The sequence below is a fragment of the Bombina bombina genome, chromosome 8, assembly GCF_027579735.1.
Source record: "Bombina bombina isolate aBomBom1 chromosome 8, aBomBom1.pri, whole genome shotgun sequence".
In the NCBI taxonomy this organism is placed as follows: domain Eukaryota; kingdom Metazoa; phylum Chordata; class Amphibia; order Anura; family Bombinatoridae; genus Bombina; species Bombina bombina.
Genome location: NC_069506.1, coordinates 59,767,976 through 59,784,081, shown reverse-complemented (window position 1 = coordinate 59,784,081; position 16,106 = coordinate 59,767,976). Strand labels below are relative to the sequence as shown.

Below are 16,106 nucleotides of genomic sequence, written 5' to 3'. Positions count from 1 at the left end.
GTTTAGCAAAGTCAGGAACAAGCCAGGGATCAGGAACCAGAAAGGACGTCAAACAAGCCAGGTTATATACAGAGTCAGGAACACAGGAACTCACAGAGAGGTCAGAGACAACGCAAGGGCAATTGCAAACAGGACTGAGGCAATTAAATAGGGAGTGATGACGTCATCATTCTGGAACTGCAATCTGTCTCTCTGATGATGTTCACCAGTTTGGCCATAAGAGGTAGCCTGGGAGTAGTGAGCAGGGCTACACACTGCTACAGGCAAGGAGAAAACACAAACAAAAAGAGAAGCAGTCTGCCTGGAATGAACAGCTCAATGGCTTGTTCTATGGCCCGGTTACCACTTGCGAATAGCTTCTTTTTGCCCAATCACGCCTTTCACAGACGAAGACTTTCCTGAAATTTATCAGTCTGATCCAGCCCTGAAATACCAGGTAATTCTCCTCTGAACAAGAAGAAAACACAGGTGAGTCTAAAAATGGCAGCCAAGATAAAAGGCTAGAAATAACTAGAGAAATCAGGGTGAAACCCTGACAGTTATCAAGGGGCCCTTTTGTTATTTGATTGGTTAGCTAGGGCCCTTTGTTTTGTGATTGGTTAGCAATGGAATGTCACAGCCATGCCCAGATTTGAACCCAGGACCCATGACTCACAGCCTGTTTCTCTGTTTCTGTGCCACCAGAGGACTTTGTATTCTGTGGAAGCTTTTGGAGACCTGTTAAACTGCAATGGATTGCTCTGTGCTCCACCTGCTTGCCAGCTACAGGTAGTGCTGCAATCAACTCTCCTATAAAAGGCTGCTTCACAGACCACCTCCTGCCCTGACATAGTGGTTCTTCTTGTTACTGTTGATTGGGCCTCTGACTTTACCTGAATCTCCTGTTTGGTTTCTGAATCCGACTTGTTCTCCGACTACTCTTTTGGATCTCACTTGTCTTTGACATAAGATTGTTCTGGTTTTCTGTTTATTAAACCTGTCCTTGTACCCTGTCTATTCTATACATTTTTTTCTGGATCTGGTGACTGTTATGACTGCTCTCAGGTATCTGACCCTCGGCTTGTCTCCTGGCTATCCTCTCTGTACCAGCCTGTCTTTGCTTTCTGGGGCATCATCCTGCTTCTCTGGCATCCTGTTTCAGTGCATAGCCCTACAGAAGGCACTTGCCAAGTTCCTAATCTAGCGCATGTACCCAAGTGCTGCAAAGGCTATCTGCAAAGTACCTGCTCCTGCATCCAACTCTGCCAAGTTCCAGTATCTTGCACCTGTGGCAAGCTCTGCAGAGGGTTTCTATCATGTGCCTGTCTCCAAGCTCTAAAAAGTATCTCTGCTACCAGTGTTTCAGTATCCCCACCCTGCAGTGGGCCCTTTCAAGCATCTGTGTTTTGCTCCTATCCTGGCCCCAAGTGGGTACCTCCTGTTCTTGGCCTCCAGTGGGCAACTCCTGTCTTCGGCCTAAGCTGGCACTTCATTACTTGCCTTACAGTGGGCATTACCTCAGACTCCAGTTCTTGTGTGGGCTCACTGATCCTGTTTCCAGCCTCCAAATCTCCAGTTCCAGTGCAATAAACTTACTTGGTTGTCTGTTACTAAATCATGCCTAAAAGGGGTAAACTCATACAGAAGCACATACTGCTGGCCCCTTTCTGTATTCCAGACAGTCCTAAGCCTGCCACCCACTTGCATAAGCTCCATTTCCCCGAACCTGCTCAGCCAAGCGTGACATGAGCCCTTTTGTTCTGTAGTCGGTTAGCAGTGGGCACTTTTGCTCTGCGATCGGCTAGCAGTGGGCCCTTTTGTTCTGTAGGCGGTTAGCAGTGGGCTCTTTTGTTCTGTAGTCGGTTAGCAGTGGGCCTTTTGTTCTGTAGTCAGTTAGCAGTGGGCCCCAGGCCCGTACTGACCATAGGGCATACCGGGCAACTGCTCTTTGGGCCGCCGGTTAAGTTAGCCCGCCCACCTTTACCGCACTGCACACACCGGCTGCTTTCCAAATGTCTCTGTCTGTCTTGTACTGATATGTCTCTGGGCTGCGGCCGCCCAAGCATACAGCAGTGCAGTGTGGTGCCGGCCGGTGCAGGCTGCTAGCCTGCTATAAAACAACAAACTATTGATCCAGTGTGCTGGGGCCAGGAGGGAGAAACAATAGGGGCCTCATGTGACCTGACACTCAGTCTACTGAGTTTGCACGCAAGAATAGAGTCTACTCTGCGTACGAACTCCCTCTTAGCTGCCGCTCCCAGCCCTGACACTCACTCATCACTTCCGTCTTCCTTCCTCCCACCACTCCCAGCATCCTATCATTGCATCCAGCCACGTACTCAAGAATTGTGAGACAGGAGACTGTGAGAGATGGAAGCAGTGGGCTGAGAGGGACACTGGGGAGGCCAGAGGCTGAGGGCAGCAAGCGAAGCAGTAAAGTAGTTAGGCTAGGCATGGCAGCACCGGTGTAGTCTGCAGGCAGCAGTGAGGGTAGGGCAAGCTAGCCTGGCTGGTCAGAGTGGTGATCATGTGATGATCATGTAATTTAGATTTTAATGGCATTGGCATACCGCCTGTTTAGGATTGTGGGAGAGACCTTGACATGGTACCTGGGCTTGTCTCATTTGGCCAGATGCGGTAACTAACTCTTTCAGTTTTGCTTTTAATCTTAGCTGAGAGCTTGCAAGCAAGTGCTGGACTTTCTCTGTGTGGTGTGTGTGTATATACTGTGTGTGTGTGTGTATATATATATATATATATATATATATATATATATATATATTTATTTATTTTAAATCTATATTAGTGTGTGTTGTGCGTGCATGTTAGTGTGTGTATGTGTGGTGTGTGTGCATGTGAGTGTGTGTATGTCTGGTGTGTGCGTGCATGTGAGTGGGTGTATGTGTGGTGTGTGCGTGCATGTGAGTGGGTGTATGTGTGGTGTGTGCATGCATGTGAGTCGGTGTATGTGTGGTGTGTGCGTGCATGTGAGTGGGTGTATGTGTCATTGGTGTGTGCGTGCATATGAGTGGGTGTATGTGTGGTTGGTGTGCGTGCATGTGAGTGGGTGTATGTGTGGTGTGTGCGTAAATGTGAGTGGGTGTATGTGTGATTGGTGTGTGCATGCATGTGAGTGGGTGTATGTGTGGTTGGTGTGCGTGCATGTGAGTGGGTGTATGTGTGGTGTGTGCGTAAATGTGAGTGTCTGTATTTGTGGTTTGCATGTGAGTGGGTGTGTATGTGTTCATATAAGTGGGTCTGTGTGTGGTGTGCAGGATATGAGTGAGTGTATATGGGCTATTAAATAAAAAAATGGGGGGAAGTGGGCTGCTTTGCCTTAAAATGCCAGGGCCTATTATTGGTCCCATTCTGGCACTGGTGGGCCCTTTTGTTCTGTGATCAATTAGCAGTGGGCCCTTTTGTTCTGTGATTGGTTAGCAGTAGGCAATTTTGTTCTGTGATTGGTTAGCAGTGGGCCCTTTTGTTCTGTGATTGGTTAGCAGTGGGCCCTTTTCTTCTGTTATCGGTTAACAGTGGGCCCTTTTTGTTCTGTGTTCGGTTAACAGTGGGTCCTTTGTGTTCTGTTATCAGTTAACAGTGGGTCCTTTTGTTCTGTTATCAGTTAACAGTGGGTCCTTTTGTTCTGTTATCAGTTAACAGTGGGCCCTTTTGGTTTTGTTATCGGTTAACAGTGGGCCCTTTTGGTTCTGTGATCGGTTAGCAGTGGGCCCTTTTGGTTCTGTGATCGGTTAGCAGTGGGCCCTTTTGGTTCTGTGATCGGTTAGCAGTGGGCCCTTTTGGTTCTGTGATCGGTTAGCAGTGGGCCCTTTTGGTTCTGTGATCGGTTAGCAGTGGGCCCTTTTGGTTCTGTGATCGGTTAGCAGTGGCCCTTTTGTTCTGTGATCGATTAGCAGTGGCTCTTTTTGTTAATGGGACAGGGAAATCAGTGCAAATAAAAATATAAAACAACATGGGCCATATTACAAGTGAAACGCTAAATATTTTTTTTTGCTTGTTAAAAGTAAATTGTGTGAGAGTTTTTATCTATTTAAAAAATAATGTTTTTATGTACTATGTGAAGAACATTGGAATGTAAAATATTTACAGTAAAACACATTATAAAATATTAAAAATTATTTTTTAAGTTTTAAGGTATTTGAGTGGAAAGAGTTCCAAAGTGTATATATATATATATGTGTATGTGTATGTGTGTGTGTATATATATATATATAAAGTGTATGCTAACGTGGTCGCAATATTTCTTATCACATTCCAGGCTAATAGCGCACCACTTGTAATCTAGACTTAAAACTTTGCCTGTCACATTGCACAGCTATAAAACATTACTTCTTGTCATTTGTCCTCCCTATATGTGAGATAACAATGTGCTACATTTATACAGGGCCCTTTTATTGCAGCGCTTTCTTTTCCTGTTAAACACTAACCACACAAATCAATCTGGTTTTTTTTTATATCTTAGCAAAGCAAGTACAGCAAGATTCACATTTCAGGGGGAGGGATCTATAAATTGTATCCGGAGACATCACCCTTAGCAATCAACTAAGCGGTGCCAAGAGGGCAGAGACTGCGATCCCTGGAGCTCCAACACAAACCAGGGCAAAAACACACTCACAACCAGGGCAAAAACACACTCACAACCAGGGCAAAAACACACTCACAACCAAGGGGAAAACACACTCACAACCAGGGCAAAAACACACTCACAACCAGGGCAAAAACACACTCACAACCAAGGGGAAAACACACTCACAACCAGGGCAAAAACACACTCACAACCAGGGCAAAAACACACTCACAACCAGGGCAAAACACACTCACAACCAGGGCAAAAACACACTCACAACCAGGGCACAAACACACTCACAACCAGGGCAAAAACACACTCACAACCAGGGCAAAAACACACTCACAACCAGGGCAAAAACACACTCACAGCCAAGGGGAAAACATACTCATAACCAGGGCACAAACACACTCACAACCAGGGCAAAAACACACTCACAACCAGGGCACAAACACACTCACAACCAGGGCAAAAACACACTCACAACCAGGGCAAAAACACACTCACAACCAGGGCAAAAACACACTCACAACCAGGGCAAAAACACACTCACAACCAGGGCAAAAACACACTCACAACCAGGGCAAAAACACACTCACAACCTAGGGGAAAACATACTCACAACCAGGGCAAAAACACACTCACAGCCAAGGGGAAAACATACTCATAACCAGGGCAAAAACGCACTCACAACCTAGGGGAAACACACATAACCTAGGGGAAACACATGTAATCCAGGGCAAAAACACACTCACAGCCAAGGGGAAAACATACTCATAACCAGGGCAAAAACACACTCACAACCAAGGGAAAAACACACATAAACCAGGGCAAAAACACACTCACAATCCAGGGCAAAACACAAGCCAAGTCAAAGAGACGCCACCACACAAGCCAGGCCAAAGTGACACCACCTCACAAGCCAGGCCAAAGTGACACCACCTCACAAGCCAGGCCAAAGAGACACCAACTCACAAGCCAGGCCAAAGAGACACCACCTCACAAGCCAGGCCAAGAGACACCACCTCACAAGCCAGGCCAAAGAGACACCACCTCACAAGCCAGGCCAAAGAGACACCACCTCACAAGCCAGGCCAAAGAGACACCACCTCACAAGCCTGGCCACAGAGACACCACCTCACAAGCCTGGCCAAAGAGACACCACCTCACAAGCCTGGCCAAAGAGACACCACCTCACAAGCCTGGCCAAAGAGACACCACCTCACAAGCCTGGCCAAAGAGACACCACCTCACAAGCCTGGCCAAAGAGACAACACCTCACAAGCCTGGCCAAAGAGACACCACCTCACAAGCCAGGCCAAAGAGACACCACCTCACAAGCCAGGACAAAGAGACACCACCTCACAAGCCAGGCCAAAGAGACACCACCTCACAAGCCAGGCCAAAGTGACACCACCTCACAAGCCAGGCCAAAGAGACACCACCTCACAAGCCAGGCCAAAGTGACACCACCTCACAAGCCAGGCCAAAGAGACACCACCTCACAAGCCAGGCCAAAGAGACACCACCTCACAAGCCAGGCCAAATAGACACCACCTCACAAGCCAGGCCAAAGAGACACCACCTCACAAGCCAGGCCAAAGTGACACCACCTCACAAGCCAGGCCAAAGAGACACCACCTCACAAGCCAGGCCAAAGTGACACCACCTCACAAGCCAGGCCAAAGAGACACCACCTCACAAGCCAGGCCAAAGAGACACCACCTCACAAGCCAGGCCAAAGTGACACCACCTCACAAGCCAGGCCAAAGAGACACCACCTCACAAGCCAGGCCAAAGAGACACCACCTCACAAGCCAGGCCAAAGAGACACCACCTCACAAGCCAGGCCAAAGTGACACCACCTCACAAGCCAGGCCAAAGAGACACCACCTCACAAGCCAGGACACCAAGCTGAGCTACCAAACCAGGATCCCAGGAATAAGAGACACCAACAGAGCTGACAGAGCAAATATTGTGACCCAGTAACCAAAAGATGACGCTGCTGCCAGTATTCTCTGCAGAAACATGGACTCTGCTCATCCTGTTTGTGACACTGCTGGTTCTGTAAGTAAATCTGGCTATGACTTAGTATTACATGAAGTACTTAAAGGCACAGTGTACTCTAATATGTTCTCCTTCTTAATGTGTTTCTAATGATCCATTTTACCTTCTAGAGAGTATGCAATTGTTTACAAATAGCTCCTTTGCCTATATTTTCTCATTTGAAATGGCTGGTTTTGCCTATTGTATCTGCACTAATACTGAACAATTTTGTACTTAAAACAGAATAACGTAAAGTGTTAGGTAAAAAGAATGCCTCTGGCACAAAAATATAAATTGTAACTAAGTAGTATAGAGCTGAGATAATATATAAAACTTAACTCTTAACATTATTATTGATTAAGAAAAAGTGAGTTTCAATGAACACAAAAAAAGGAGTATAGACATTTTCTGCCCAGCAAAATTTAAAAACACTATCAGCTAGATTACGAGTTTTGAGCGCTATAGGGATTTTAACGACAAAAGTGGCGTTATTTCACCTCCCTATTGCGCTGGTATTACAGGTTTTTAAAAAGCAGGATTGTGCAGGCAAAATGGATGCGTTGAGCTCCATACTGCACCGAAAACAAGCTCTGCTTTGATGTGCTCGTGCACGATTTCCCCATAGACATCAATGGGGAGAGCCGTCAAAAAAAAAAGCCTAACACCTGCGATCGCGGAATGAAAAGCGCAGACTCATTGATGTCTATGGGGAAAATAAAAGTGACGTTAAAACCTAACACCCACCCCCAGTCTAAACACCCCTAATCTGCCACCCCTAACATCATCACCCCTACATAAAACTATTAACCCCTAATCTGCCGTCCCCAACATCGCCGCCCCTGCATAAAACTATTAACCCTTAATCTGCCGCTCTTGATGTCGCCGCCACTATACTTAAGTTATTAACCCCTAAACATCTGGCCTCCCACATCACTACCACTAAATAAATCTATTAACCCCTAACCCTAACGTAACGCTAAACCTAACACCCCCTAACTTTAACATAATTAAAATACAGCTAAATTAAAGTTTCAATTATTAACTAAATAGTTTCTATTTAAAATAAATACAAACTTACCTGTAAAATAAAACCTAAGCTAGCTACACTATAACTAATAGTTATATTGTAGCTAGCTTAGGTTTTATTTTTATTTCACAGGTAAGTTTGTATTTAACTAGGTAGACTAGTTAGTAAATAGTTTATTAACTACCTAGTTAAAATAAATACAAACTTACCTGTGAAATAAAACCTAACCTGCCTTACACTGAAACCTAAAAAAAAAAACACTCAAATTACTAATAATAAAAATAACTAAATTACATAAAAACCAAACACTAAATTACAAAAAATAACAAACAAATTATCAAAAATAAAAAAGAATTACAGCTAATCTAATAGCCCTATCAAAATAAAAAAGCCCCCCCCCCAAAAAAAAATAAAGAACCCTAGCCTACAATAAACTGCCAATAGCCCTTAAAAGGGCCTTTTGTGGGACATTGCCCCAAAGATATCAGCTCTTTTACCTTTTACGTACCGTGTGATACAGTCTGTTATTACATTACATACAGTACGTACCGTTTGATATAGTCTATTATTACATTACATACAGTACGTCCTGTGTGATGCAGTCTTATTACATTACGTACCATGTGATAGTCTGTTATTACATTACGTATTGTGTGATACTGTCTATTACGTACAGTACGTACCATGTGATAAGTCTGTTATTACATTGTGTACAGTAAATACCATGTGATAATATACAATACATACCGTGAGATAAAATCTGTTATTACATTACGTACAGTAAGTACCATGTGTTGTACAATACATACTGTATGATAGTCTGTTATTTCATTACGTATAGTAAATACCATGTGACAAATATCATTAGATTACGTACCATGTGATAATGTCTTTTTTTACATTACGTACAATAAATACCATGTGTCCTACAATACATACTGTGTGATACAGTCTATTACATTATGTACAGTAAATACCATGTCATAAGTATCATTACATTAGATACAATATGTACCATGTGATACAGTCATTACATTATGTACAATACAAACCATGTGATGTACAATACATACCGTGTGATACAGTCTGATGTTACATTACGTACTATGTGATACAGTCTGATGTTACATTATGTACAATACATACCGTGTGATACAGTCTGATGTTACATTACGTACTATGTGATACAGTCTGTTATTACATTATGTACAATACATACCGTGTGATATAGTCTGATGTTACATTACGTACTATGTGATACAGTCTGTTATTACATTATGTACAATACATACCATGTGATACAGTCTGTTATTTCATTACGTAGAGTAAATACCATCTGATAATGTACAATACATACTGTGTGATACAATTTGTTATTATATTACGTATAGTACGTACAGTGTGATACAGTCTGTTATTACATTACGTACAATACATAACATGTGATGTACAATACATACCGTGTGATACAGTCTGTTATTACATTACATACAGTAAATACCATGTGATAATGTACAATACATACCATGTGATACAGTCTGTTATTACATTACATATAGTACGTACAGTGTGATACAGTCTGTTATTACATTACGTACAATACATACCATATGATGTACAATACAAACAGTGTGATACAGTCTGTTATTACATTATATACAGTACATACCGTGTGATACAGTCTGACGTTACATTATGTACAGTACCTACCGTGTTATATGTACCGTGATAAAGTCTGATATTATATTACATACAGAACATACCGTGTGATACAGTCTAACGTTACTGTACGTGCAGTACATACCGTGTGATACAGTCTGACATCACATTATGTACAGTACATACCGTGTGATACAGTCTGACGTTACATTACATGCAGTGCATACCGTGTGATACAGTGACATTATATTACATGCAGTGCATACCGTGTGATACAGTCTGACATTACATTATGTACAGTACATACCATGTGATACAGTCTGACGTTACATTATGTACAGTACACACCGTGTTATACAGTCTGACGTTACATTATGTACAGTACACACCGTGTTATACAGTCTGACATTACAGTATGTACAGTATATACAGTGTAAAAAAGTCTGACGTTACATTACATGCAGTGCATATCTTGTGATACAGTCTGACATTATATTACATAGAGTGCATACCGTGTGATACAGTCTGACGTTACATTACGTGCAGTACATACCATGTGATACAGTCTGACGTTACATTATGTACAGTACACACCGTGTTATACAGTCTGACGTTACATTATATACAGTACACACCGTGTTATACAGTCTGACATTATAGTATGCACAGTATATACAGTGTAAAAAAGTCTGACGTTACATTACATGCAGTACATACTGTGTGATACACTCTGACGTTACATTATGTACAGTACATACCGTATAATATATACCGTGTGATACAGTCTGACATTATATTCCATACAGTACATACCGTGTGATACAGTCTGACGTTACATTTGTACAGTACATATCGTGTGATACAGTCTGACATTACATTATGTACAGTATATACTGTGTGATACAGTCTGACGTTACATTATGTACAGTACATACCGTGTGATACAGTCAAATTAAATTACATACAGTACATACTGTGTGATACAGTCTAACATTACATTATGTACAGTACATACCATGTGATAGTCTGACGTTGCATTACAAGCAGTACATACCTTGTGATACAGTCTGACATTATATTACATACAGTGCATACCATGTGATACAGTCTGACGTTACATTACGTGCAGTACATAACGTGTGATACAGTCTGACGTTACATTTGTACAGTACATATCGTGTGATACAGTCTGACATTACATTATTTACAGTATATACTGTGTGATACAGTCTGACGTTACATTATGTACAGTACATACCATGTGATACAGTCAAATTAAATTACATACAGTACATACTGTGTGATACAGTCTAATATTACATTATGTACAGTACATACCATGTGATAGTCTGACGTTGCATTACATGCAGTGCATACCTTGTGATACAGTCTGACATTATATTACATACAGTGCATACCGTGTGATACAGTCTGACATTACATTATGTACAGTACAAACAGTGTGTTATACAGTCTGACATTACATTATGTACAGTACAAACAGTGTGTTATACAGTCTGACATTACAGTATGAACAGTACATACAGTGTAAAAAAAGTCTGACGTTACATTACATGCAGTACATACTGTGTGATACAGTCTGACGTTACATTATATACAGTATATACCGAATAATATATACCGTGTGATACAGTCTGACATTATATTCCATACAGTACATACCGTGTGATACAGTCTGACGTCACATCACGTGCAGTACATAACGTGTGATACAGTCTGACGTTACATTTGTACAGTACATATTGTGTGATACAGTCTGACATTACATTATGTACAGTACATACCGTGTGATACAGTCAAATTAAATTACATACAGTACATACTGTGTGATACAGTCTAACATTACATTATGTACAGTACATACCGTGTGATACAGTCTGAAATTAAATTACATACAGTACATACCTTCTGATAATGTGTACAATACATACCGTATGATACAGTCTGACATAATACGTACAGTACATACCGTGTGATACAGTCTGACGTTGCATTGCATGCAGTGCATACCGTGTGATACAGTCTGACATTACATTATGTACAGTACATACCGTGTGATACAGTCTGACATTATATTATGTACAGTGCATACCGTGTGATACAGTCTGACGTTACATTATGTACAGTACATACCGTGTGATACAGTCTGACGTTACATTATGTACAGTACATACCGTGTGATACAGTCAAATTAAATGACATACAGTACATACCGTGTGATACGGTCTAACATTACATTATGTACAGTACATACCGTGTGATACAGTCTGAAATTAAATTACATACAGTACATACCTTGTGATAATGTCTACAATACATACCGTATGATACAGTCTGACATAATACGTACAGTACATACCGTGTGATACAGTCTGACGTTGCAGTGCATACCGTGTGATACAGTCTGACATTACATTATGTACAATACATACCGTGTGATACAGTCTGACGTTACATTAAATGCAGTGCATACCGTGTGATACAGTCTGACGTTACATTATGTACAGTACATACCGTGTGATACAGTCAAATTAAATTACATACAGTGTGATACAGTCTAACATTACATTATGTACAGTACATACCGTGTGATACAGTGACATTATATTACATACAGTGCATACCGTGTGATACAGTCTGACGTTACATTATGTACAGTACACACCGTGTTATACAGTCTGACATTACATTATGTACAGTACATACAGTGTAAAAAAAAAAGTCTGACGTTACATTACATGCTGTACATACTGTGTGATACAGTATGACGTTACATTATGTACAGTACACACCGTGTTATACAGTCTGACATTACATTATGTACAGTACATACAGTGTGTTACAGTCTGACATTACATTATGTACAGTACATACAGTGTAAAAAAAGTCTGACGTTACATTACATGCAGTACATACTGTGTGATACAGTCTGACGTTACATTATGTACAGTACATACCGTATAATATATACCGTGTGATACAGTATGACATTATATTCCATACAGTACTTACCGTGTGATACAGTCTGACGTTACATTATGTACAGTACATACCGTGTGATACAGTCTGAAATTAAATTACATACAGTACATACCGTGTGATACAGTCTGACGTTACATTACATGCAGTGCATACTGTGTGATACAGTGACATTATATTACATACAGTGCATACCGTGTGATAAAGTCTGACATTATATTCCATACAGTACTTACCGTCTGATACAGTCTGACGTCACATTACGTGCAGTACATAACGTGTGATACAGTCTGATATTATATTACATACAGTGCATACCGTGTGATACAGTCTGACGTTACATTATGTACAGTACATACCGTGTGATACAGTCAAATTAAATTACATACAGTACATACCGTGTGATACAGTCTAACATTACATTATGTACAGTACATACCGTGTGATACAGTCTGAAATTAAATTACATACAGTACATACCTTGTGATAATGTACAATACATACCGTGTGATACAGTCTGACGTTACATTAAATGCAGTGCATACCGTGTGATACAGTCTGACGTTACATTATGTACAGTACATACCGTGTGATACAGTCAAATTAAATTACATACAGTACATACAGTGTGATACAGTCTAACATTACATTATGTACAGTGCATACCGTGTGATACAGTGACATTATATTACATACAGTGCATACCGTGTGATACAGTGAGATTATATTACATACAGTGCATACCGTGTGATACAGTCTGACGTTACATTATGTACAGTACACACCGTGTTATACAGTCTGACATTACATTATGTACAGCACATACAGTGTGATACAGTCTGACATTACATTATGTTCAGTACATACAGTGTAAAAAAAGTCTGACGTTACATTACATGCAGTACATACTGTGTGATACAGTCTGACGTTACATTATGTACAGTACATACCTTATAATATATACCGTGTGATACAGTCTGACATTATATTCCATACAGTACTTACCGTGTGATACAGTCTGACGTTACATTTGTACAGTACATATTGTGTGATACAGTCTGACATTACATTATGTACAGCACATACAGTGTGTTACAGTCTGACATTACATTATGTTCAGTACATACAGTGTAAAAAAAGTCTGACGTTACATTACATGCAGTACATACCGTGTGATACAGTCTGACGTTACATTATGTACAGTACATACCGTATAATATATACCGTGTGATACAGTCTGACATTATATTACATACAGTACTTACCGTGTGATACAGTCTGACGTCACATTACGTGCAGTACATAACGTGTGATACAGTCTGACGTTACATTTGTACAGTACATATCGTGTGATACAGTCTGACATTACATTATGTACAGTATATACTCTGTGATACAGTCTAACGTTGCATTATGTACAGTACATATCGTGTGATATATACTGTGTGATACACTCTGACGTTACATTATGTACAGTACATACCGTGTGATACAGTCTAACATTGCATTATGTACAGTACATACCGTGTGATAGTCAAATTAAATTACATACAGTACATACCGTGTTATACAGTCTAACATTACATTATGCACAGTACATACCGTGTGATAGTCTAACATTGCATTATGTACAGTACATACCGTTGATAGTCAAATTAAATTACATACAGTACATAACGTGTGATACAGTCTAACATTACATAATGTACAGTACATAACGTGTGATACAGTCTGACATTATATTCCATACAGTACATACTGTTTGATACAGTCTGACGTTACATTATGTACAGTATATACCGTGTGATACAGTCTGACGTTACATTATGTACAGTACATACCGTGTGATACAGTCTGACGTTACATTACATGCAGTGCATACCGTGTGATACAGTCTGACATTATATTACATACAATGCATACTGTGTGATACAGTCTGACATTATATTACATACAATGCATACCGTGTGATACAGTCTGACGTTACATTATGTACAGTATATACCGTGTGATACAGTCTAACATTACATAATGTACAGTACATAATGTGTGATACAGTCTGACGTTACATTACATGCAGTGCATACCGTGTGATACAGTCTGACATTATATTCCATACAGTACATACTGTTTGATACAGTCTGACGTAACATTATGTACAGTATATACCGTGTGATACAGTCTGACGTTACATTATGTACAGTACAGACGATGTGATACAGTCTGACGTTACATTACGTGCAGTACATACGGTGTGATACAGTCTGACGTTACATTACGTGCAGTACATACCATGTGATACAATCTGACATTACATTATGTACAGTACATACCATGTGATAAGTCTGACGTTGCATTACATGCAGTGCATACCGTGTGATACAGTCTGACATTATATTACATTCAGTACGTACGTCTGACGTTACATTACGTACAGTACATACCGTGTGATACAGTCTGACGTTACATTACGTACAGTACATACCGTGTGATACAGTCTGACATTACATTATGTACAGTACATACCGTGTGATACAGTCTGACGTTACATTACGTGCAGTACATACGGTGTGATACAGTCTGACGTTACATTACGTGCAGTACATACCGTGTGATACAGTCTGACATTACATTATGTACAGTACATACCGTGTGATACAGTCTGACGTTACATTACGTGCAGTGCATACCGTGTGATACAGTCTGACATTATATTACATTCAGTACGTACAGTCTGACGTTACATTAGGTGCAGTACAGACTATGTGATACAGTCTGACGTTACATTAGGTGCAGTACATATGGTGTGATACAGTCTGACGTTACATTACGTGCAGTACATAAGGTGTGATACAGTCTGACATTACATTACGTGCAGTACATACCGTGTGATACAGTCTGACGTTACATTAGGTGCAGTACATACGGTGTGATACAGTCTGACGTTACATTAGGTGCAGTACATAAGGTGTGATACAGTCTGACGTTACATTAGGTGCAGTACATACGGTGTGATACAGTCTGACGTTACATTACGTGCAGTACATAAGGTGTGATACAGTCTGACGTTACATTACATACATTATAGTTCTTACAGACTAGTATTTTCTGCTTTGCCTTCAGGTACGGAATCTGGCCTTATAGATTTTTCAAGCAGTATGGAATTCCTGGTCCAAAACCTTTACCATTTATCGGGACATTCCATGAAAATAAGAAAGTGAGTAACCTGTTAGGAGAATTTTGTTGTACTAGTTATTGAGTGTATTGTATGTAAGTAATTTTGCGACACCATCTGCTGTTACAGGGGCTCATGCAATTTGACACTGAATGCTTCAACAAATACGGGAAGATCTGGGGGTGAGTTCTGCTGTTACCTGTTCACCATACCAGACAAATTACACGCAACCTTACTCCGGCCTGTAGCGCATGTGAAGTATCCTCAGACAGACGACCTCAGCCCGGACTAGTTACTGGACACAACATCATAAAAAACATCATTACTATATGTGACAATGCAAATACTGACTCTGTCCTTTGTCCCCAGGCTCTATGATGGGCGGCAGCCAGTTCTTGCTGTTATGGATCCGATGATCATTAAAGCTGTTCTGGTGAAGGAATGTTTTACGCTCTTCACGAACAGGAGGGTAAGTTCTGCATCGCTGAGTGTTTACAGTAAGTGACTAGAGTTATTGTGACGCATGTGATGTTGGAGGGTGTAACATTAATCCTATCATAGCTGAGGCTTTCTTCCCTCTAAGCTGAAGGTGACTGTAGACTTTTGCACTCATTGCACTGAAGTATAAATGCTAT

General features: G+C 40.8%; 1 protein-coding gene across 1 annotated transcript in view; it reads left to right on the top strand.

Moving 5' to 3' along the window:
* Window positions 1–6,371: 6,371 nt before the first annotated feature.
* The window catches only part of LOC128638439 (cytochrome P450 3A29-like), a 143,967-nt gene continuing 134,232 nt past the window's right edge, over window positions 6,372–16,106 (top strand). The window contains exons 1-4 of the mRNA XM_053690390.1: window positions 6,372–6,631; window positions 15,420–15,513; window positions 15,601–15,653; window positions 15,841–15,940. Coding sequence (XP_053546365.1) covers window positions 6,561–6,631; window positions 15,420–15,513; window positions 15,601–15,653; window positions 15,841–15,940 — 318 coding nt within the window. The 5' untranslated portion in view covers window positions 6,372–6,560. The remainder of the gene's footprint in view (window positions 6,632–15,419; window positions 15,514–15,600; window positions 15,654–15,840; window positions 15,941–16,106) is intronic.